Source organism: Balaenoptera borealis, assembly GCF_965194805.1.
Source record: "Balaenoptera borealis genome assembly, chromosome: 20".
In the NCBI taxonomy this organism is placed as follows: Eukaryota; Metazoa; Chordata; class Mammalia; order Artiodactyla; family Balaenopteridae; genus Balaenoptera; species Balaenoptera borealis.
Window position 1 is genome coordinate 37,873,537 of NC_138879.1, and position 19,975 is coordinate 37,893,511.

Genomic DNA, 19,975 nt, shown 5'->3' on the forward strand with positions numbered 1-19,975 from the left:
TGCCAGGCCCTGAAGGGTTAAGGAGGCCTTGGGACACCGGAGTGGCGGGACGCGGGGCGCCTGGGCTAATTGGCGACCCCGGGAACAATGAAAGCTGGGAGGCGGGTGGCTTAATTGGGCCAGGGAGCGGCCTGGCCTTTGTCTGGGACTCGACCGCGCGGTTCCCGCAGCCGAACTCAGGCTCGCAGCTGGGACCCAGCGCAGAGGCGCGAGGGAGACTCAGGGAGGGGACTGTGCGGCTGGGGGTCAGGGGGGAAGGGGGGACGACTCGCCAAGCTGCGCTCGGGGCCCGGGGCCTCTCGAGGCCTTGGAGTATCACTCCACCCCACCCGGGGCGCTGCAGCCACCACGCGGTGAGAACGCGGCCTCAAACTGGCCGCTCTGCCCGGCTTTGACAGCGACCTTCCTCCAGTTTCCCATCTGCCCGCGGGCCCGCCCGCGGCTCCGGGTCGGTGCTGCCCCCTGGTGTCAGCAGCTCGCTCCGCAGCCTCTTCCCAATTCTTCCTAGACGGGCTGACTGAGAAACCGGAAGAAACCAACGCGCCCCTCTTCGAATTTTAGAGGCGTTTTTAGCCCGAAGAGACCTCGAATAAACACACTGTCCACAGAGGATTTTATTTGAGCTGAGAAAAGGGACTTTCTGCTCCACCTTGTTCCTGAACTGCCCGCCTCACTGTCCTGCACGCCCGAAGGTCAGAGGCACGGAAGCCGGAGCCCACCCTCCGAGAGTGGGACAGTGTTCTGGCCCTCCCACTGGTTCACTGGCTGAGCCCCTCGCCGAATTCAGCGTGACCTGTGGCCAGCTCCCTCCCTGGAAGAGGCAGACATGATTCTCTTCCTTGCAAATGTGTCGGCCCAAGAAGGTGTCCTGGGAGTTTGGAGGCCAATTCCACCTCCTCCTTCACCCTTCCTCCATCTCACCATCCTTGATGGCCCTGGTGAACAGGAAGCCAGAGCCTCTCGTCCCCCAAAGTACCCAAGTTGAGCAGCCTGCTGGGCCAGGGTGTTATGGATCTCCAAGGCTTAATGAGGAAGGAACTGGGTTTGAAAGAGTGACCGCCCGTCTCCCATCCCTTCCACTGCTAGGATTTGGGGCTGGTGACACCTGTTGGCTGGGTGAAGAAGAGAGAAGATGCCGCCCTCATGGGATAGGGGCAGGAGGCAGCTGTCCTTGCAGACGTGGGCCACGGGGAAGGAGGCCTAATGGAGACTGACACAGTGGAGCTCCCTGAGAGATCACCATCTGAACCCATTACTATACAAGGGGAAAGTGAGGCAGGAAAAGAAAGAGCCTAGTGACCCTCACTCCCCACGCCCCCAAGAGGGATTTAGGTGATTTCCACCGGAGAACTTTCAGGCTAGACTTTGCCACTCTAGTCAACAACCCTGATACGGAGAGAACGTTTCTTTTTGAGGTTCAGGAGACAGAGAGATGGAAAAGGATTCTAGGGTCCGCGGTATATGGGGGACCATGGCCAAACCCCTCCTCCGAAGGGAAAGAGGGAGCAGGGAGCACCCATCTTATCAGCCCCACCTACCCAGAGGCTCTGAAAGGGGGTGCAATTCCACGGTGGTGCCCCAGACTGGGAGCGGGAGGCCCGGCGCGGAGTGGCGGGAGAGGCGGACAGAGGCTGGCGGCCAGCAGAGGGAGCCCGGCCCCCGGCCTGGGACGCGGACGCGCTGGGAGCGCGGGGGCTCGCAGCGGCTCGGCGCCTCCCGGCCCAGCCCGCAGCCCGCGCCGGCGCCGCCCGGCCTTGCAGCTCAGCTCGCCGCCCAAGCCTTGCAGCCGCCCCCGGGGAGCAGCTGCCGCCGAGCCCGGGGCGCCCAACCTTCGGTCCCCGCCTCCAGTCCCACCTGACGCGCTTGCGGCGCCCCTGCCCCGCGCGACCCACAGAGCGCACTGCGCCGTTCACTTCGCATTGTAGCGTTTTATTGTTTTCTCGAGTTTTTGTCGTTTCGTCTCGCTCCAGAGCGAAAAGTGAAAACCTGAGGTGGAGCCCGCGGGCCGGAAGAGCAAAGCCCGGGCGCAGGGGCCGAGGGGCTGGCGGGGTGGGAGCTCCTCCAGGGATCGGGGCCCTCTCCCGCAGCCAAGGACACCCCCCAGCCCTGTACAATATAGATGCTCATGTAAAATGAAAAAAAAAAATTAAATGCTATGAGTTAATCTCTAAATATTATGTACACAGCAATGTACACCTTTGAATAAATTAATACCAATTTGCATATTCTGGGAACCTTAAAGCTTATTTACACAAATTACCATTTATTTCATAAATATCTTTTTTTTTTTTCCCCTGGGGACTCAAGGCTGAAGTGCCACTCCCTCTGCTGACCCAGGGGTGGGAGGGGCGCCTGTCTGGGTGAAGAGGTGGAAGGACTAAAAGAACAGGTTCTCTCAGCTCAAGTCTACACTGACTTGAATCTTCACTGACCCCAGCACCCCTCACCCCAGATTCTCAAGCGGTCCCAGCCCGAGGCTAGGGGTTCTGGGGCTCCCCCGCCTGACCCCGGCACCTTCTGGCTCCCGAAGAGCCAGCCTCTGGCTGGGCCAGGGACGAGGCCTCCCCACAGCGCTGGAGGACCCGGAGAGGGCCCCGCCGATGACACCTTGACACGGGAGCAGGCTTGGACCAAATCCAGTGGCTCCAACGCGACTGCGTTCCTGGCAGCCGGATTCCTTCTGAAGCCCAGGGAAGTGTCCCAGGCCCTGGCTGGCTGATCGGGGCTTCATTCCAGCTGCTGCAGCCCGCTTTTTCTCCTTTATTTAAATAAATACCCATTCTGTGCTGTACATGTCTCAAGCAGCAGGGGCAGGCAGCTCAGGAGGCCTGCGCGGCAGCGGAGCAGCTGAGCGGCCCCCTCACTTGGGCGACTCCCTGCCGGGGGAGAGGGCTCGCTGGCTCTCCAGCCCACTCACCAGTCTCTGGATGCTCTGCAGTTCACTGGCTGCCTCTTTGGCTGAGCCGCTGGGCGACAGGGCCCCGCGGGGCGGGGCCCCCGCTTTGCGGAGAGCCAGCTCGGGCGGCGGGCTGGGCTCCCGGCTGTTGCCGCCTGCAGCCTTGGGGCCCTCGGCCGCCAGCCCAGTAGTGAGGAGGCTAGTGCTAGGTGGGATGGTGACTGGGATCTGGTAGGGGCTGAAGCGCAGGCGGGGCCGGGCACTGCCCAGAAAGGGACTCCGGGACAGGGAGCCTGCGGCAGCGGCGGCAGCAGCCGCGGCACTAGTGGCTGGCAAAGCGGAGGCCGCTGCGGCAGCAGCAGCCATGTAAGTGTAGGGGTAGGGGAAGAGGCCTCCGAAAGTGGGCATTGGGATTCCCTGGAAGAAACAGAACAACACAAGGGTTAGGCATCCTGCCTGAGGTGTTTCTGCAGGTGATCTGGGCTCTGGGGGTGGTGCTACAACTGGAAATCCTTGCCCTACGGTTTTTAGGAATATGAGACCAGAGCTCACATGACTGTAATCCCAAAAAAGCACAGGTAGGCATGAGCCGGTATGCCTATGGCCAAACCCAGTTAGAAGGGGAGCTCGCTTCAGGTTATGATGCACAGACCTGGCGCCATCAAGCTCTGTGCCGGGTATTACAATCCGAGTATGGGAAGGCCATTACAGGCAGCTGAACTAGCATGGGCCTTGAGGGAGGAAACAGGGCTGGCACAGGGCCAGGTGGCCAGCAGGCATCTTTGGCTGTGCTGGGAGGGAGGTTCTGCTCGCTTACAACAGTGTCCTCCCCAGCCTTTCTGTCCGCAGGTGCCCCGCAGGGCTGGGGAAGCACAGGCGAGGGGTGGGGCGGGGGCCGGGGGTCTTTGTAAATTTCTCCCTCTGCCTGCCCACCTGCTCAGGGGTCTCCTGCCTGGACCAGGAGAAGGATACAGATGCCAATCAGTATATAAACTGGCCTGAATACAAAGAACTCCTGGCGGCACCTAAGTGGCAGCTGAGGAAGGAATGTAAAGTCTTTGCCTGTGGAAAGCACAGTAGCTGGGAAACCCTGGACAAACACTGCCTGAGTCCCTGAGGCCCGGCTTTTGGATTATCTGACCTTTGAGATAATGTTCACTCCACACAGTATGTGGGTATGGGGAGGAGGGCAGGAGCTGACTGGGCTGGGCTTCCGGGGAGCCTCAGGCCTGGCTCAGGCAGGGAGAAGGAAGAGAAGTAGCTTAGTCAGGAATGAGAAAATATCCTTCCTGAGAAGGTCAAGCCCTACTGAGCATTCAGACATGGTGTCTCAGAGGAAGGAGGGAGGCTTCAGATCTCCCAGGTTTTGGCTCTTCCTGATGGCCAGAGGTGAGCTATCCTGGCTTGAGAACTTAACCACTAGCAGTACACCAAGTGATGCCTCCTGAGTGCTGAGTACTCTTGCCCTGGCCTTGCACCTGTTGACCAGGCTGTGTCTAGAAGCCCTGACTTCCCTGTGACCTCTCTGATGCCCATGCTTATCACCAGAATTTGTCTGAGGAGGAGGCATCACATACACACCGACTCAAGGGTGCAGATTCAACCTCCAGGCCCTGAACTCCATTTTCTGGAGGCTTCCTTGCCAGCTCAGATCCCCAGATATGTGATGTTAGTGCCTCAAACACTCACTCCACACACCCCTGACGCTGAGCTCTATTTAAAACTCATTTCAGAATCCCCTCCCCCACTTTAAAAATATTTGCTTCTGAACCAAAGGAGCCTTCTCAGATCTGAACTCCTATTTTCCTTCCCTTAAGATAAGATCTCACGGGTTCAATTTGCCAGAAACCTCAGAGGGAGGAAAATGAATGTAGAGATTCCAAATCTTTCCACAGGGAATATTCCACCCAAGCAACCAAAGAGGCCGCTCTCCCCATCAGATCTTCTTATTTTGCTGCTGGCCACAGTTTCATAAACTTTCCCCTGGGAGCTCAGAATTTCAACCTGGGCCTGGGGAACCGAGCCCCTCATCTCTGAGACATGTGGCTGGGAGAGTTGGGAAACCCGGTGTGGGGGAAGGGAGAGCCCAGTCCTTTGTCAGGTCAGAGGACTTCCTGGAGGGTCTGAAAGGGACCAGAGACATCTGGGAGGTGGGTCATTTGGGTCGTCAATTATCCAGAACATATTGCAAATTTTCCTACTCCTTTTGTCCAGCCACCTTAACCTTTCAGGGACTGACAGTGAGCCAGGGATCTTTGTTCCCAAGAAAAATGTCCTGAGGCAGGCCAGGCAAGTGGACTTACAGAAGCCCAGGGCAGCCAGAGCAGAAAGAGTCTAACGGGTGCCACTCTATGCTAGGGTTACAGGGAAGGAAATAGGCCCAGAGAGGGTCAGGGACTTGCCCAAGGTCACACAGGAGTCAGAAGCAGTGCCCTTGCAAACCCTGGACCTACAATCCTAGTCTCCCTGAACCTAGGTGTGTTCCAGAGGGTCCATTGGGTCTCCCCAGGAGGGAGTCCTTGCCGGCTGGAAGCACTGGAGCGCCTATGGCATCCTCAAGCCCTATGCCTGTCTCCTCTGCCCACCTCAGTCCTCCTCCCTCCATCGTGTTGCCACCAGCTCACAGGCCTTACCTGAGATGCCAGCATGTGCTGGGAGAGGTGGAACGGGAAGGGCCCGGCGGTGCTTGCCGCGCTGGCCGCGGGACCCAGCCCGCCTGCGTCCAGCCCGGTGGCTGTCCCTGGCCCGCCTCCTCCTCCACTGCCGCCGCCTGCCACCGAGGCCAGTAGGTGGCCCATGCCCATGGCGGAGAAGGCGCCGGGGCCCATGGCGAACTGTCCCGGGTGCAGAAAGAGCGGCTGGCTGGCCCCTAGGGGCCCGAAGAACTGCTGCCCGTGCAGGTGGCCGGAGAAAGCCAAGCCCGGCAGGTGTCCGGCGCCCAGGGGGGACGCACTGTCTGTCTGCACCACCAGCGGCGCCAGGCCGGGCTCCTTGCTCTCGCCGGCCTCCTTGCGCCCCTCGTCCTTCCGCCGGGCTTCGGCGCGCTCCTTCTCTAGGCTCCGCAGGCCAAACAGGCCGTCCCCGCCGCTCTCGGCCGGCTCCTTGGCCCTCTCGGGGCTGCGCCGCTCCCGGGCGCGCTCGGGTTCGGTCAAGCGAGGGGGGCTGCCGCCGTCCAGGGCCGGGCTGCGGCCTAGCGCCTGCCCCGCGCGCTCCTCGCTCAGCCTCTCGGGCTCTGGGTCACTGTCCGCGGCGCACGACTTCTCCTCGGCTGCGGGGAGAGAGGACGCGCGGGGTTACGGCCCGGGAGAGACAGGCGTGAAGCCTCTCCCGGTGTCTGCGCCGGGCCGGAGAGACGTGCGAAAGCCTGCTCTCGGGCATGCCAAGTCGGAGGAGCTTCTAGATGCTCGTCGGGCTAAGGGCAGTTGTAGGTCACCTCATCCAAGATCTCTTATGTACAGTGGGAGAAGGTGAACCCGGTAGAGAAAACCTTACTGCCATAGAGTCACCCAGCGCCAGGGCCCTAACTCGGAGCCCAGCAGGATCTGCGGGCCACCTGGGACCGCCCTCACGGAGAGTCCTGGGTTAGAGGCTCCCAGGCTCACTGCTGACGCTTCTCCCAAGCCTTAAGTTGGCCGGATGTTGAGCACCGAGCCACCTGGCGCCCGGTGGACACCCTCCCCTTCTCTTCCCGGTCCCCTTCTCTTCCCCGTCAGATCCGCACCTCTAGTCCGGTGCAGGCGCAGGGGACTAGGCGCTGTCCCCGGGGAGGGTGGCGGTTCCCGCGCGGGGGGAGGGTCGCAGGACGAGGCGTCCGACTCGGCACCGTCGCGCTCTGGCTTGCAGTGCTCCTCGTACAAGCGCAACGACGGCAGCGTTAGCTGCTTCCTGGGGATAAGTGGACGGAGCGGGTCAGAGCGCAGCGCAGTCCCCCACCGCCCCCTTCCATGTCCTGTTCCTCCAAGCACCGCCGCAGGGCGGTCCCGTGCACCCTCACCTTTTCTCCCGCCGGCCATTCCCGGTGTCCCGGAAGCCCTTGGCAAACGGGTTGTTGTCGATCTTAAGCTGCGTGATCTGCGGGGACCGAGGGGGCGGCGCCAGGTCAGGATGCGGCTCTTCCAGCCTGGCCTGGGGCACCCGGAGGTCAGCGGCTGCCCGCCCAGACGAGAGCCCGGGGAGTGCACACTTGGTACCCGCCCACCTGGGATAGGACGCTCCAAGCCACAAGGCAAGGTGAGGCCGGCGGGCGGGCCTCGAGGAAAGCGACCTCCAAAAACTTTATTCGAGGCATAATCCCTCAACTTGCACACACAAGCCCAAAGCTGTGCATCCAGAGTCGAAATCCGTCCAAGCGTGCACACAGGCCCACGAGGCCACTCAAGTTAAACTAACCCGGAACCTGAGCAGGGCGCAGACGGCAGAGCACACGCAGGTCAGCAGACACACACAAAGTCAACCACACTCACGGGCTGCACACATGCAAGTACACACAGGCAAAACAAGTGCCCAGGAAACCAAACGAATTCACACGCCTCCACACGAATCTAAGGCACTCCAAATGGTGCACGCATATCCGCGTGGGACAGACACATCGGTTCACAAGGACAGAAAAAACGACCGGCAGGACACTCAGACACTGTCGTTCACCCGAGAGTGGTGCACACGGGCACAGGCCTAGTGGGGTGGTGCTTTGCCTCTCTAGAGAGAGGGTGTAGAAAGGCAGCACGCAGAAAAGGCCCTTTCACTTGAAGGAAAAGTCTCTAAGCACCTCCCAAGGGGTCCCGGGCCTGGACTGACCCAGAGAAGGATGGCGGGGTGGGGGCTGTCACCTGTCCCGCCCTCTGGCTCCCCCAGGAGAGTGAAAACTGGGCCCCCTGTTCCTAGCGTTGGGTTCCTAGCAGCAGGAACGCCTGGGCAGATAGCCTCTGGCGCCCTCTTTTCATTTAAATTCCCATCCCTGAGCCAAGAAATAAACGAATAAAATGTAAAAATGTCAGCACGGCCCGGAGTCTCTGCTAATTGCTAAGTAAATATCCCCACCCCAACGAGCGCCCAGCTGCTCGCGTGCCCGGGAGGGCTCGTGGGTACATGTCGCGGGCTTGCGAGAGAGCCTGGGGGATTTCGGAGGCTGCTGCGCTTACAGACGTGAGGCTTGGTGCTCGGGAGTGGGCCGTGAGGGCGCGGGGGGCTGCGGGCGGGTGTGAGTGGAGGGCTGGAGCCTGCACGTGGGGGAGGGCATCGGTGCAGGGGCTGGGCCCGCCGCCGGTCCCGCGCACCTTGTCGTTCTGGTAGGCAGTGACCGCGATGAAGTCGGTCTCGGGGAACACGTAGGTACGGAAGGTGCTGTAGGGCAGCTTCAGGATGTCGTTGGCTCGCACGATGTGGAAGCGCGGTTGGTACTTGTGCATGGAGTTCAGGATGGTCTGCGGGGAGGGCGCAGGTCAGCCGACAGCCCCCCCCCACAAGCCTGTGACCTGAGCATTTCTGTTCTCTGGGGACCCGACCTCTTTCCATCTCTCTCTGTCTCTCTCAGGGTTTTGCCTTCCCCATTCCACCCCCCACCCTTCCCCGTTTTCTCCTGTCTTCTCCGCTTCTTTTCCCTCCTGTATTACTTTTTCTTTTATTTTTTCTCTCAATTTTCTTCCTCACAGTTTCTCTCTCCATTAAAAAAAAATTTACCCCAGTTGAAAACAGAAAACAAAATAAACCCCCCTACAATGCCACTCTTAACCTCTCTTCCTGGGCTCACTGCTAAGCCCCTAGTAACCCCACGGAGAGAAGATTGGGACCTTCGAGGGCTCATCGACTGCCCTACCTCCGGACAGCAAGTCCCTTTTGCCCCATGAACTCCCCCCTCCCATTCGCTGGGGCCCTGGCTCAGGCAGAAACGGTGAGAACCCCAAACTCCCTCCTCCTGGTCGGGCAATCTGCCTGTGGGAGGAGGGAAAGGAGTCTCAGAAAAGGTATGGAGGGGGCTGTTTTAACTTTTAAATCTCCTCGTTTGGGGAGAGGGATGGGAACCCGGGTCTTGTTCACGGGGAAGGGTGAGGACAAGCTGAGGTCCTGGGCAGGGCTTCCAAGTTCAGAACCTAAAGACCAGCGGCTGCACGACCCAGTTCCGGCCGCACCTGCCTCCCGCTGGACTCTAGGAGGGGCTTTGGAAGGCCTGACGAGAGTTCAGGCTGTGAGCAGCCTGGAGCTTAGCGGCCCCCAACCCCACCATTCTCCAGGCTTGCAGAGTAGAGCCCTCTGGGCCCAGGCCCAGCCGGCACAGGCCACAGGGCAGTGACCTGGGCAGGGGCACCCTGCCGGTTCGGCAAGCGCTCCCCTCTGGGGAATCCCGCGGTCTCCTCTCCTCCCCCCACTGCCTGCAGTGCCCGGTGCTCAGTCTCCGACCCCAATCTGCACATCCGCCCTGCACTCACGAAGCCGTGCTTGTCGGAGATGTTGTTGGTCAGCTTCAGCTTATGGAAGGCCACCGGCTTGGCCATCCACTGCTCTCCTGTGGCCGGGCTGTCCGGGTGGATGTACATCCGTTTGGGCATCTCGGGGTCGGCCTTGCCCGCCACCATCCAGCGCGAGTTATGGAATTTATACCGGCAATCATCAGCGGCCACGATGTCCATCAGCAGGATATATTTGGCCTTCTTGTCCAGGCCGCTGACTCGCACCTTGAAGGGAGGAAACATCCTCCTGCGAGAAAGGGAAAGATGGAGACGTCATGGGACCCGGCTCTCTGTCGGAGGACCCCTCCCCCTCCCCCCCACACACCATTGCCTGGAGCTTCCCCACCTGTGTTCCTCTGTTGTCGCTGCTCTCCCCCTTATTACTGCCTGGGAGACACCACCTGCGGTTGTTATTCCTGGGAGACCCCATTTCTGCCTGTCAAGACCCTCTCCTATTTATAAGGTTTCCCAACGGCCCTATGCTCAGATCTAGTGACCCTCTTTCTCCCTCATCTGAGATGAAAGCCGAGCTTTCATGAAAGAAATCCAGGGCCTTTATAAATACACCCGCTTCTCTTGACTCTCCCTGAAATCCGTTCAGGGGATATATCCACTTGGGACCGAAGCTCTCATAAATAAATTCGGATGTTGTTTGTTTGGGGGAAGGAACTGGGTTACAGCACCGAACAAGGACCCTGACCCTGAAGTTCGGGGGAAGAGGGTGAGCCTGAGGCCTGGATTCTCCGTATCTGAGTCAAAGGCTTGAGTGGTTGGGGACTGTAGTTTTCTTCCGGCCTTAAGGCCTAGGGCGGCGTGAGCGTCTGGAGGTCCTCGCTCCTCGGCGCGGACAAGGCTCCAGGCCGGGTCAGGCTGCAGCCGGGCCGGCTCGGGGCTCGCTGCCGAGAACGCAGCGACCGGCGGGAACCAGTGGGCCAGCCTGGGCCTAGCAGGGTGCGAGTCTCATTCTGGGCTCCAGGGTCGGAGGAGAGTGCGGGAGACGCTGCATCTGCCCGGAGCACCGAGCCAAACTCGGAGGCAGGAGAGCGAGGCCGCGGGGCTGAGGAGTTGCAGCCGAGACCGCTGGAGACCCGCCAGGGCCAAGCCGCGGGGCCTCCTCGGCTTTGGGACTTATACCGATTGGGGCTATTTTGCAGGAGCATATTTTCGTATTCATTTGGGAGATTTCGATGCTTTGGTTTAAAAAAATTCGTTCGCTGCCAAATAAGAAAAGTCAACTTGGTTGTCTAAGCGTGGTGCGGGGGCCCGAGCGAGCAGGGAGCCGAGAGCGGCGGGCTCGGCGCTGATGGGTGCTGTCGGGTGCCCCTCCCGCCCACCCGCGCGCCCTCCGGCCAGCCGGCCGCCCTACCTCCCGGACTTGGTGATGACCATCTCGGTGCCCAGCTTGTGGAACTGGTCCCACAGCTCCTTGGCCTCCAGCGTCACCTTGGGGTCGTCCTCCACCTCGTCCTCAGGCTCCAGGCTCTTAAGCGAGCGCAGATGCGCAGCGGGCGGATGCGGGCCGAGTGCCGAGACGTGCAGCCCCGCCTCGGCCGCCGCCGCTGCCGCCGCCGCCGCCGCCGCCGCCCCCGCCAAGCCGGGGTCGGGCAGAGGCTTGGCCAGCGCGCCGGGCGGCAGTGCGAGCGCCGGGAAGAAGGAGGGCTGCGCCGCCGCCAGGAAGGCGGACATGGGGAAGTCGGCCGGCCGTGGCGCGTGAAACGGGTGGTAAGCCATGGCGCTGGCCGCCAGCGCCGGCTCTCTCATCGGGACATCCGGCCCAGGCGCCCGGGGGCCGGGGCCGGGGGCGCGCGGCTCGGACCCCCGGCCCGGGCGGCGGCGCACGCGGAGGAAGGGCGACCCAGGTGGCAAGCGCGGTGGCAGCTCCTCCCGGTTCCCCGTCCGGCGCACGGCGAGGGACGCGGGGCTCTGGGCGCGGGGGCGGCGGGGGCTCTGCGCGGGGCTGGGCTGGGCTGGGCTGGCCCGCTCCGGCGCCGGGGACCACGCGCGACTGGTTAGATCTTGTCGTGATCTCTGGAAAACTGTGACTATCTCACATGTCCTGCCCTGCTCGGATCCCCTGCGCTAACGAGCCAGGCCCCCCTTGATTGCTGATTTTACGCTTTTTGGACCAATTGTGGGTCTCCGGGGGCGGGGTTTTGACAGCTCAGGCCAAGCTCCGGCCGGGAGGGGGGGCCGGGGAGAAGGTGTCGGAAGCCTCAGCAGTAAGAAAACATGTCAACAGAATAAAATATTAACCAATGACGAGCCAGCGAGCCCCGAGACCCCTCCCCCTGCCCCGGCCCCCACCCCGTCGCCCGCGCCCGCGGCTGCCTGCGCCCGAACAGGAAAGCGCGGCGGGCCGACCCGACCTGCCGAAAGGGCCTGAGGCGGGGGGCGCCCGGGTCCCAGGGCCCTGGGGAAGAACCCCCAGCCGCAGGCCGCCCCAAGTGCAAAGCATTGACACGGCCCAGAGAGGAGAGGGGGCGCCCTCCTTCTCCCGCGCCCGGCGGCCCGGCAGCTCTGGCCCGCGCCCCAGCTTGGCCTCCGACCCCGCTCCCGGCCGTGGCGCCGCCCGGGCCCCTGCACTCCGGAGGGAGGCTGCGGGTGCTGGAAAGAGAGGCCGGTGGGCGGGCGAGTCGGGAGGCGCTGGCTGCCGAGGTCCCGGAGCGGAACCCAGGTGGCGGGAGCTGGTGAGTGGAGCCGTTGCAGAGCACTGGAGGGGACGGCGTGGGCGGGAGCGGGACGCGGCCTTTCACTCGGGAAACGCGGGGACCCCTTAGCCCGCGCCTCCCCTCACAGGAAGACTCAGGAGGAACCAGGAGTTCCGGGAAAGCCCTGGACTCAGCCCAGTATCCGCCTGCGTCCCCGATCTAAGCAGAGCTCTCCCACTGCCGGGAGAGCGGGTCCTCGGGGCTGGGAAGGTGTGAGTGCACCTTCCGCCGAGCACAGGGCGGCAAGGCGCGGGCGGATCCAGCCCCCAGGTTCTTGACCCGCGACCCAACGAATTTTCGCCGCATCCGGTACCAAAGACACAAGTACCCCTCATTCTAAACACCGGCATCCTCTCTCCTCCACTTTCCTAGAATTTGTTTCCAGCTCTCGAAAGCTCACATCTCCCAGGTTCAGTAATGCCGAGTAACGAGTGTGGGGGTCTGAGCGTCTGTGCGCACCTGCGGTTGAGCCTCCACCCCCCCTCCTACCCCCGCCTGCCGCAGTTGTTCTCAGGCAGCACCAGTATTGCCTCCCGCCCTTGGTGTGTGTGTGTGTGTGTGTGTGTGTGTGTGTGTGTGTGTGTTTCGCGCCCACTGTGGTCGTGCCTTCTGTGCGCAGCGGGAGCCGAACTTAAGGCGTGCGCCCAGTGAAGCGGCTACACACCTGCCTTGAATCAGTCTCAGGCCTGACACTGATTCCTGGAGGTCGCGTTCCGAAGGCAAGACGGACCACGCACTAGACACGGGTGACACTTCTGCCCGCACAACCAATGCAAAGGCGGGTGAGTTCTGCCGGAGCGGGTTTGCGCCGGCGTTGTGGGCGCGTACAGCCCACATCCAACAGTGTCCCATCCGCTGCGCACACCAGTCGCAGGGAATCCTGTCGCTGCACACGCAGACCTGCCGTGTAAAATCTGATCACCACGGCAGTGCGGGTTGGGGACCGGCCGGAGCGGTTTGGCCTCCCCGAACTTTTTTTCTACTTTTCTGAGCCGACCCCGGAGATCTCGCTACCCCCCTACCCAGCGCGCAACAGGGCGCCGCCCCCAAAGGGTTTTTCTTCACGACCTCACTCTCTACTGGGTCGCTCCTCTCTTAGTGCCTCCTCTCTGTCCAGAACGAATCTTCGACTCCGCGCTGCGCAGTCTATGCAGCCGGGGCAGGATCCGTTGCAGCTTTGCACAGGCGAAGTCCTGCCGGCTCCGTCTTAGGCGAGATGTTGCCCCTGGGGATGGATGTGTGTGGACAGGTTTGCGCAGTTGGTGAGGTGACCAGATAATAGCCAGGGCAGCGTTCCGGAGCCAGGAATCCGGGCACAGGCCTGGGAATCCGTGCATGCACTCGCAAAGTCGTGTGTGTACACGTACTTTCGAACTTGCAAGAATGGCGTGTAGTATACCTAAGTGTGTGCAATTTGGACATTTTCCTGGAGAAGGTCTGTAGCTGGTCCGGGGTCCAAGGCCCAGGCAGTCTGAAACACGCTGGTCCGGGTTGTTCGCCCAAGAAACCCCGCGGCGACGATGCAGCGGCTGCATTTGGGGACCACAATCCCACCTGGCCACGAGCACTGGGCCACGGACCTGCCCTCCGGCGGCCACAGGCTCTTTCCCGGCCAGGACCCCATCATCTGCCCTGCCGCGTCGTCCCGCAACCAACCCGAGGTCGCTACAGCCGCTCTTAATATTCTGAATTTCCATCCCCCTTTCCCCCTACCCCCAACACCTCCAGCCAAACTCTCCAGCGAGGACTATCCTTGGCTCAACGAAAACCCGCGAAGGGGAGGCCCAGGAGGCCCCGGTGCTGCGCCGTGCGGCGCCCATCTCCCGCTCGGCCCCTCCCCCCACCGGGTCTAACCCCCCCTCCTCTTCCCGGGAACAGGCGCCTCTGGGGGGGGGGTCCCCGGGGCTGAGAGTGCGTGTCTCTTTAAGAGGCCCTGGGGGGCGCCTCGCGAGCCGCCCGGGGCTGGAGGGGGAGGGCACGGGCGGGGGCGGCTGGCGCCAGGCGGCCGAGGCTCCACAGCAAAGCTCCGGCCCCTGTCACTTCGCATCGGCCGGGCCCCGCAGACAGGCGGGGGACGCGCGCTCAGCCGCCCCTCCCTCTCCCAGGCCGTCCAGGGCCCGGGCGTCGGGCGGGCGCGGGCCTCGGGCCTCCGGCCCGTTGCACGCGCTCAATAAGCTCTGTGCTTCCCGCAACCCGGAAATCGGGCGGGGGCGGCCTGGGCCGGGTGTGGCCGTGGTCCCGAGCCTGGCCTGGCTGCTGTCCGTCCTTGGCCCCCTAACCTTTCGCGGGGTCAAGGGGCACTGCTGGGACATTCCCGGGATTGGTCCCCGCCCGGTGTCTTGGTCTGTGTGACTGGGCGTGGATCTGCGTGCTCCTACATGGAGTGATGGCTTGGGGTGTATGGTCCTGTGGCAGAGGGGACGTGCGTCCGGGTAGCGGGGCGCTGGCGTGAGACTGGTACTGAGTGCGCGGTGGCTTATGAGTGTGCCCGGGCTAAGCTCGGGTGACGTGTGTGGCCCTATGCCGGTGACCAGTAGTGGAGGTGCCACTGGGCGCGTCCATCCTCGTCTTGGCCTGTGTGTGTAGGAAGAAGGGGCGGGGAGGATAGACAGAGTTGCTCCCCATCCCCGGCTTCCCGGCCGGACCCGCGCCTCCCGGAGCCTTGGCGCCAGCCAGCCCCGTTTAGTGGCCGGCCCGGCTCCCCCGTGGTCCCGGGTCTGGCTGGGGTGGGGGCCGCGGCCTCGATGACCCCGGCCCGCAGCGGCCCGGCCTGTCCCGTCCACTTAGACAAATTGCGGCTGACAGGCTCGCAGTCTCTCTGGAGTCGCCGCCCGTCCGTCGCCTCCCTCCCGACCCAATTACCCCGCGCAGGGTCGGGCCAAGTGGCTGGGATGGGGCGGGGGGCGCGGGGAGAGCGGGAGGCGCGACCTCTTCCCGGCTGCGTTGTGGCCCAGGCCTTGCGCCGGGACAGGCGGCGGGGCCACTTCTTCCGATTACGTCCCGGGAAGTGCCTAGGCAGCACGGCCTCTGCGGCCCAGTCCCCAGTCTTCCAGGCTGACGCGAAAGCAAGGCCCAGGCTGGCAGCTCTGGCGCGGGACAGCCCTGGCCCTTGAGGGTCGTCGCTCTGCACCTGAGGGCAAGCAAGGTCACAGGGCCCGGCAACCCAAGACTCATCCCCGCCAGACTTCGGACGACTTCCCCAGAGTTTTGGGGATTCCATAACCCTGAGAGCTCCAGACTATTCTATGCTCTGGGGTCGAGGTCCTCGGTTCGCAGCAGTCCGCTTGGGACGCAGGGGTCGGTAAAAGTGAGGTGCACATCTGTGGACCTGCCAGTGCGTGGACGAGCACGGGTGTGAGATCATGGGTGTGGGTGCCTGGGATCGTGGCAGAGTGAACAGGCCACGCTGCTGTGTGGCTTGAGAGAGGGGGCAAAGCACAAAAAGGACCCCCCTAGGACCAGCCCACCTGCGAGAGAGGGGCGGGGCTGGCCTGCGCGCGCTCACCAGGCTCTTGATTAGCTTTCGCCTAGAGCGGGCCATGATTCCCTGGAGCAGCTTCGGGGGTAGTTCTCGACAATCCGGGCTCCAGCGTCGCCTCACCTGCCCTCCCTCTCCCCCCCAAAGAGCTACCTGGCCTCTGGTCAGCCTCTGGGCCTCCAACCAATCTTTTGCTTTTTTGACCTGCAGCTTCCTCTTTGCCTGCTTGGACCTTGTTGCTCTTCTTCGCTGGGTGTGCTCCCCTCCCCCCGACTTTACAGATGAGCCCAGAGGTGCAGTAATTTACCCGAGGCCACACAGCTACCGGTGGCAGAGCTGGGATGGGACCCAAGGACCTTAAAAAACAGCAAGGCCACTCCTTAGAAGCTGGTGATGTCATTGCTGTCCCACTAGCTACACCTGCTCCTGCAGCAATGCAATACTGAGACTCCAGGGCCCCACCCTCAGGCTGGGCTCTGGCTTTGAATACAAGACGGTACAAGATGCTCTTCCCTTTTGCCCCTAGAGTTTCCAGCTCTAGGTCTGCAGGAGGGGGCTGCCTTCTCAGTTTCACGGGGACAAAGGAGCAGCTTCAAAGCTAGCCAGGGGCCAGGGCTGGATGCTCTTAGGAGTAGAGAATGGGGGTGAGTGGGCTCAGAGTCTTGGACTGTGTGCGGGCCCAGGACAGGGAGGTCAGTGCAGAATGCAGTTCCTCTAAGGGAACTGGCCTGGGCATGTGAGGAGCATGGAGCAGACAGGGGTCAGCAGATTAGCTGTGTGACTTCTTAACCTTGGGCAAGGCTTCTTTCAGGCTCAGGCTTCTCATCTGCAAAATGAGAACCGAATAGTGCTCTTTTGGGTGCCTTCTAGTTTAGAGATTCCCTGATCTGTGAAAATCAGAAAACTCAGCAGTGAGAAACCATTTCCAATCTTAGACTGGCAGCTGCCTGCTCTGGCCTCTGCTTGCTTCCAGAGGAGCCGACACTAGTGTTTGACAGAGTGCTGTGCACCTGCATTTACCTTGGGACCACTGGGCCATTTCTCCAATCAATCCCAGACAGTGCCCTCCCTCCCTGAGCTGCCCCCCCAGCTCCCATCAGCCTCCTCGCAAACCATGAAGGTATTTTTTCCTCCATCAAGTTGAGAGAAAGTCCATAGTGATTTGCCTGTTGAGCAGGTAGCGCTGTAAGAATCAGGGAGGTCACATGGCTTCCTCAAGGTCACCTGGTCAGGCCACAATTAGATGCATGTTCCGACGGCCTCCTAGGGTAATGCCATCATGGGGGTCTGCTGGGGCTGCTCGGGGTCAGGTGGAGCTGGCCCTGGGTGTTATCTCTAGAGGACAGGAGGCTGGCTGCTCCCGGGCCAGTGGGCAGTAAAGCCCCCCACCCTGGGGCCCAGTCTCACTTCCAGCTGATTACAGGCTGTGGCAGGGTCTATAACCTCTCCAATTAGCCGGGGGCCAGACCCAAGGCCTCTCTGATAACCCCAGCTCCAGTGGCAGCCGCCATGGGGCCAGCTTATCTGGCCTCTCTTATCCTCCCCCTTCCCCCACATACTCAAAGAGTTGCCCTAGCTGTGAGCAGATGAATAACCAGATTGTCCTGCAAGCTCAGCCGGCAAGTCCAGCCCTACACCCACCACTTTCCCTGACTGAAGGAGGCCACAGCTGTTTTGCACCCCCTGGAGGGAAAGGGCTGAGCCAGGGAGGACTCCTGGCTCTAAGCTGCCAGCCGGTCCCCTGCGTGGTTGGAGAGCGCTCCTGGCTGTCCGTCTTTGCCCCATCCATGTGCCTAGGGTGGGTTCAGAGGGCCTGACCCTTCCTTGAGCTCTGGACCCATCCCCAAGGAGCCAGGCCATGGCCAGTGTGCATGGGCAATCTGGTGGCATGCCCCTCCCTCCCTCCCTGTCCCCTTTTGACTGAAACGCTGCTCTGGCTGGGGTGGGGGGTATGCCAGGCACATCAGTGTCTCCAGCTGGGCTGGAACGGGAAGAGCTGCTGCCGTCCCGCAGCCCCGACTGGGCCCAGGCCTCCTTCCGTTCCCAGCATGCCTCACTCTGGCATGTGATTCCTCACCCCGCAGGTTCCCAGGCAGGAGGGACTGGCTTCAGCCACCCTATGCAGGGCCATCTACTGAGCCTTCAGAGCCGAGTGTGATTCAGGTCCCCCTTGTACTAGCATGCCCAACTGGTCGGGTGGAGGGCACTGAAGATTTAATCTCTCCTCAGGCGCCAGGGTTGGATGGGGTGCGTGCAAAGAGGGCGGGGGCCCTGGAGCTCCCCCGCTCTGGCTGGATGGGAAGGCCTGCTTGTTTGTGAACTCAACTCTTCTGTGGCTGTTACATTAAACTTCACGCCAAACCACACCTGGATCAGTGGGTTTCCTTCAATCCTCCCAGGCCTCTCCGGGGTCTCAGGGAAGGCGGGACTGGGGCTAGCATTCGTCTTCTTCTTGCTCAATACCCCTTTTCACTCCTCCTGCTCCTGTCTCCTTCCTGCCACTCACTTTAGGTCTAGAATTGGGAGGTGGGAGGGGAACCACATCAGGAACTTGTCATCCAAGGTTCCAGCCAGGTTTCCTGGGACACCCACCTTCACCTGACCACCCGTCAACCTTCTGAGTTTGAGGAGAGGTAATGACAGGGAGCCTGTCCCAAAGATGAGGCCAGAGTCTTCATCAGGCTCTCCTTCCCACAGCAGCCCAGAAGCACATGCCAAGGGCCTGACCAGCCCTGACTGCCACAGCCAGGGAGGGTCCGGGCCTGGGGTGCCCCCAGAACTCAACGGCTCTGGTAACAGGCAAGAAGGTCAGAGAATGGATTTAAGTCAGACCCTACCCCAATTCAAGAGTAAAACTTCTCCTTCCTCCCGCCTCCGTCTCCCCCTCAGCTGCACGTGTGGAGCAGGGACACACGGTCAGGCCCACAGGACGCTGCTCAGCGCTTGGAGAGGACCCTGACCCCAGCAACTCAGGGATGGACACCAACTGCAGCGTGATTTATTGAACAAGACGTGCACTTTTTGACAGGGCCTCAGTAACCAGGGTTTCCTTCACTGAACAGTACAGGACCAGGGTAAAAGGGCTTACAGACAAGAAAGACAAATCCTTTCCATGAGCCAAAGGGGAAAGAAAAGAGGAAGGGGGGTTTCTTCTTCCTTCCTCCTTCCCTAATACTCTGGGCCTCAGTTCAACGCCAGAAGGAGGTTGGCCAAGGGAAGCTGGGCAGCGTGTGCCAAAGCCAGGAGTGAGCTGGGGCTGTCGCTCAGGGCCAAAGTGCCCGCCGGACCACCCACCCTCTCCCCACCCAGGCCCCCCAAGGGTTTGGTTAGAAAATACAAAAGCGGGTCCAATGCAGGACATCGTGTGCAAACGGAGGAGGGGACGGAGCTTCTGCAGAGTCTCTCTCAGCCACGGCCCCGCTGATGGGGGGCAGAGGTCATGGTGAGCCGAGGTGCTTTGGAGAAGGGTCTCTTCTCGATCCAGGGAGGGTGGGCGGCTGTTGTCACGAAGCTTGGGGAAGGTGGTTGGTAAAAGACGAGCAGAGTCCGAAGGGCAGGACCAGAGGGGGGACTTCTCTCCTCCCTCCAGCAGGTGAGTGGGCCAGCCAGTCAGAAGCAGGTTGCTGGTACCTACGGGAAGCTGGTAGGGAAGAGGCTGAGGGGCTGACTCTCGTTGGTGGGCAGTGGAGATCGGTAGCCATCGAAGTTTCTCGGGATGCTGCCGCTGGTGGAACCTGAGCTGTTACTCAGAGTCTCGATGCTTCCCTCTCGCTGTAGCTCTGCAAGACAGAAGAGCGGGCCAGGCCCGGTCAGAGTGCAGTCTTGGGGAGGCGGGGGTAGCCCCTGGGCCGGGCTGCCTGCCTTGAGACACCAATCTGGGTCCATTTACATCCTTCTGCGGGGGGAAGGACGGGCCGGGTGGCAGCTCGGGTCACAGGGAGGCTCACCCTGAGGAGGGCGAAGCCCCCTTGGCTGCCGGGCTCCAGTTACTCCCTCATTGTGGGAGCCCCTTTAGCCAGAAGTATGGCCGCCCTGATGATTTGTCTGGACCCCACTGCCATACATGGAGCATGTGCTCAGCCAGCATGCTCCCCCAGCTCCACGCAACTCCACGAGAGGCTCCTGTCCTGGAGCTACAAGTCTGGCAGGAGGGGAGAAGCCAGGACATGGGAAGGACCGACGCTTCCCTACCCGATCTGTCTCCCTCCCCTCCCCCGCCAGGGAGCTTCAACCCTGGCTTAGCCACTCACTTGCTCACTCGTTCTCACCCACACAATCTGCCGGCTGGCCAGGCCCCGGTCCATCTGTGGCACCTCCTGGAAAGTGTCCTGTTTCCCTTCAGGAGGGAATGCCAGGTTTGAGAGGGGCCTACGTGCCTGGAGTGCCTCCTTTCTCCCTTCCTCTGGGCTCCCAAGTGTCCTGGAGGCCCCCCAGAATTTGTATGCTCAGA

The 19,975-nt window shown here is 61.8% G+C and overlaps 3 protein-coding genes across 10 annotated transcripts in view; 1 reads left to right on the forward strand and 2 right to left on the reverse strand.

Moving 5' to 3' along the window:
- Positions 1–1,908: 1,908 nt before the first annotated feature.
- On the reverse strand, positions 1,909–11,446 carry TBX2 (T-box transcription factor 2). Its single transcript, XM_082372881.1, has 7 exons — positions 10,706–11,446; positions 9,319–9,586; positions 8,170–8,316; positions 6,891–6,967; positions 6,618–6,781; positions 5,530–6,164; positions 1,909–3,313 (listed from the first exon to the last, which is right to left on the reverse strand). The coding sequence occupies exons 1-7, from the start codon at positions 11,098–11,100 to the stop codon at positions 2,861–2,863; spliced, it is 2,139 nt and encodes a 712-aa protein (XP_082229007.1). The 5' UTR covers positions 11,101–11,446; the 3' UTR covers positions 1,909–2,860.
- A 235-nt stretch (positions 11,447–11,681) lies between these two features.
- Positions 11,682–19,975, forward strand: part of LOC309618402 (uncharacterized protein) — a 52,630-nt gene continuing 44,336 nt past the window's right edge. For all 3 annotated transcript variants that reach the window (XR_014238450.1, XM_082372102.1, XM_082372101.1), the window contains exon 1: positions 11,682–12,026. The gene's annotated coding sequence lies outside the window, so the exon portion shown is untranslated. The remainder of the gene's footprint in view (positions 12,027–19,975) is intronic.
- The window catches only part of BCAS3 (BCAS3 microtubule associated cell migration factor), a 569,341-nt gene continuing 567,867 nt past the window's right edge, over positions 18,502–19,975 (reverse strand). For all 6 annotated transcript variants that reach the window (XM_082372026.1, XM_082372012.1, XM_082372019.1 and 3 more), the window contains one exon: positions 18,502–19,304. In XM_082372026.1, coding sequence (XP_082228152.1) covers positions 19,156–19,304 — 149 coding nt within the window. In that variant the 3' untranslated portion in view covers positions 18,502–19,155. The remainder of the gene's footprint in view (positions 19,305–19,975) is intronic.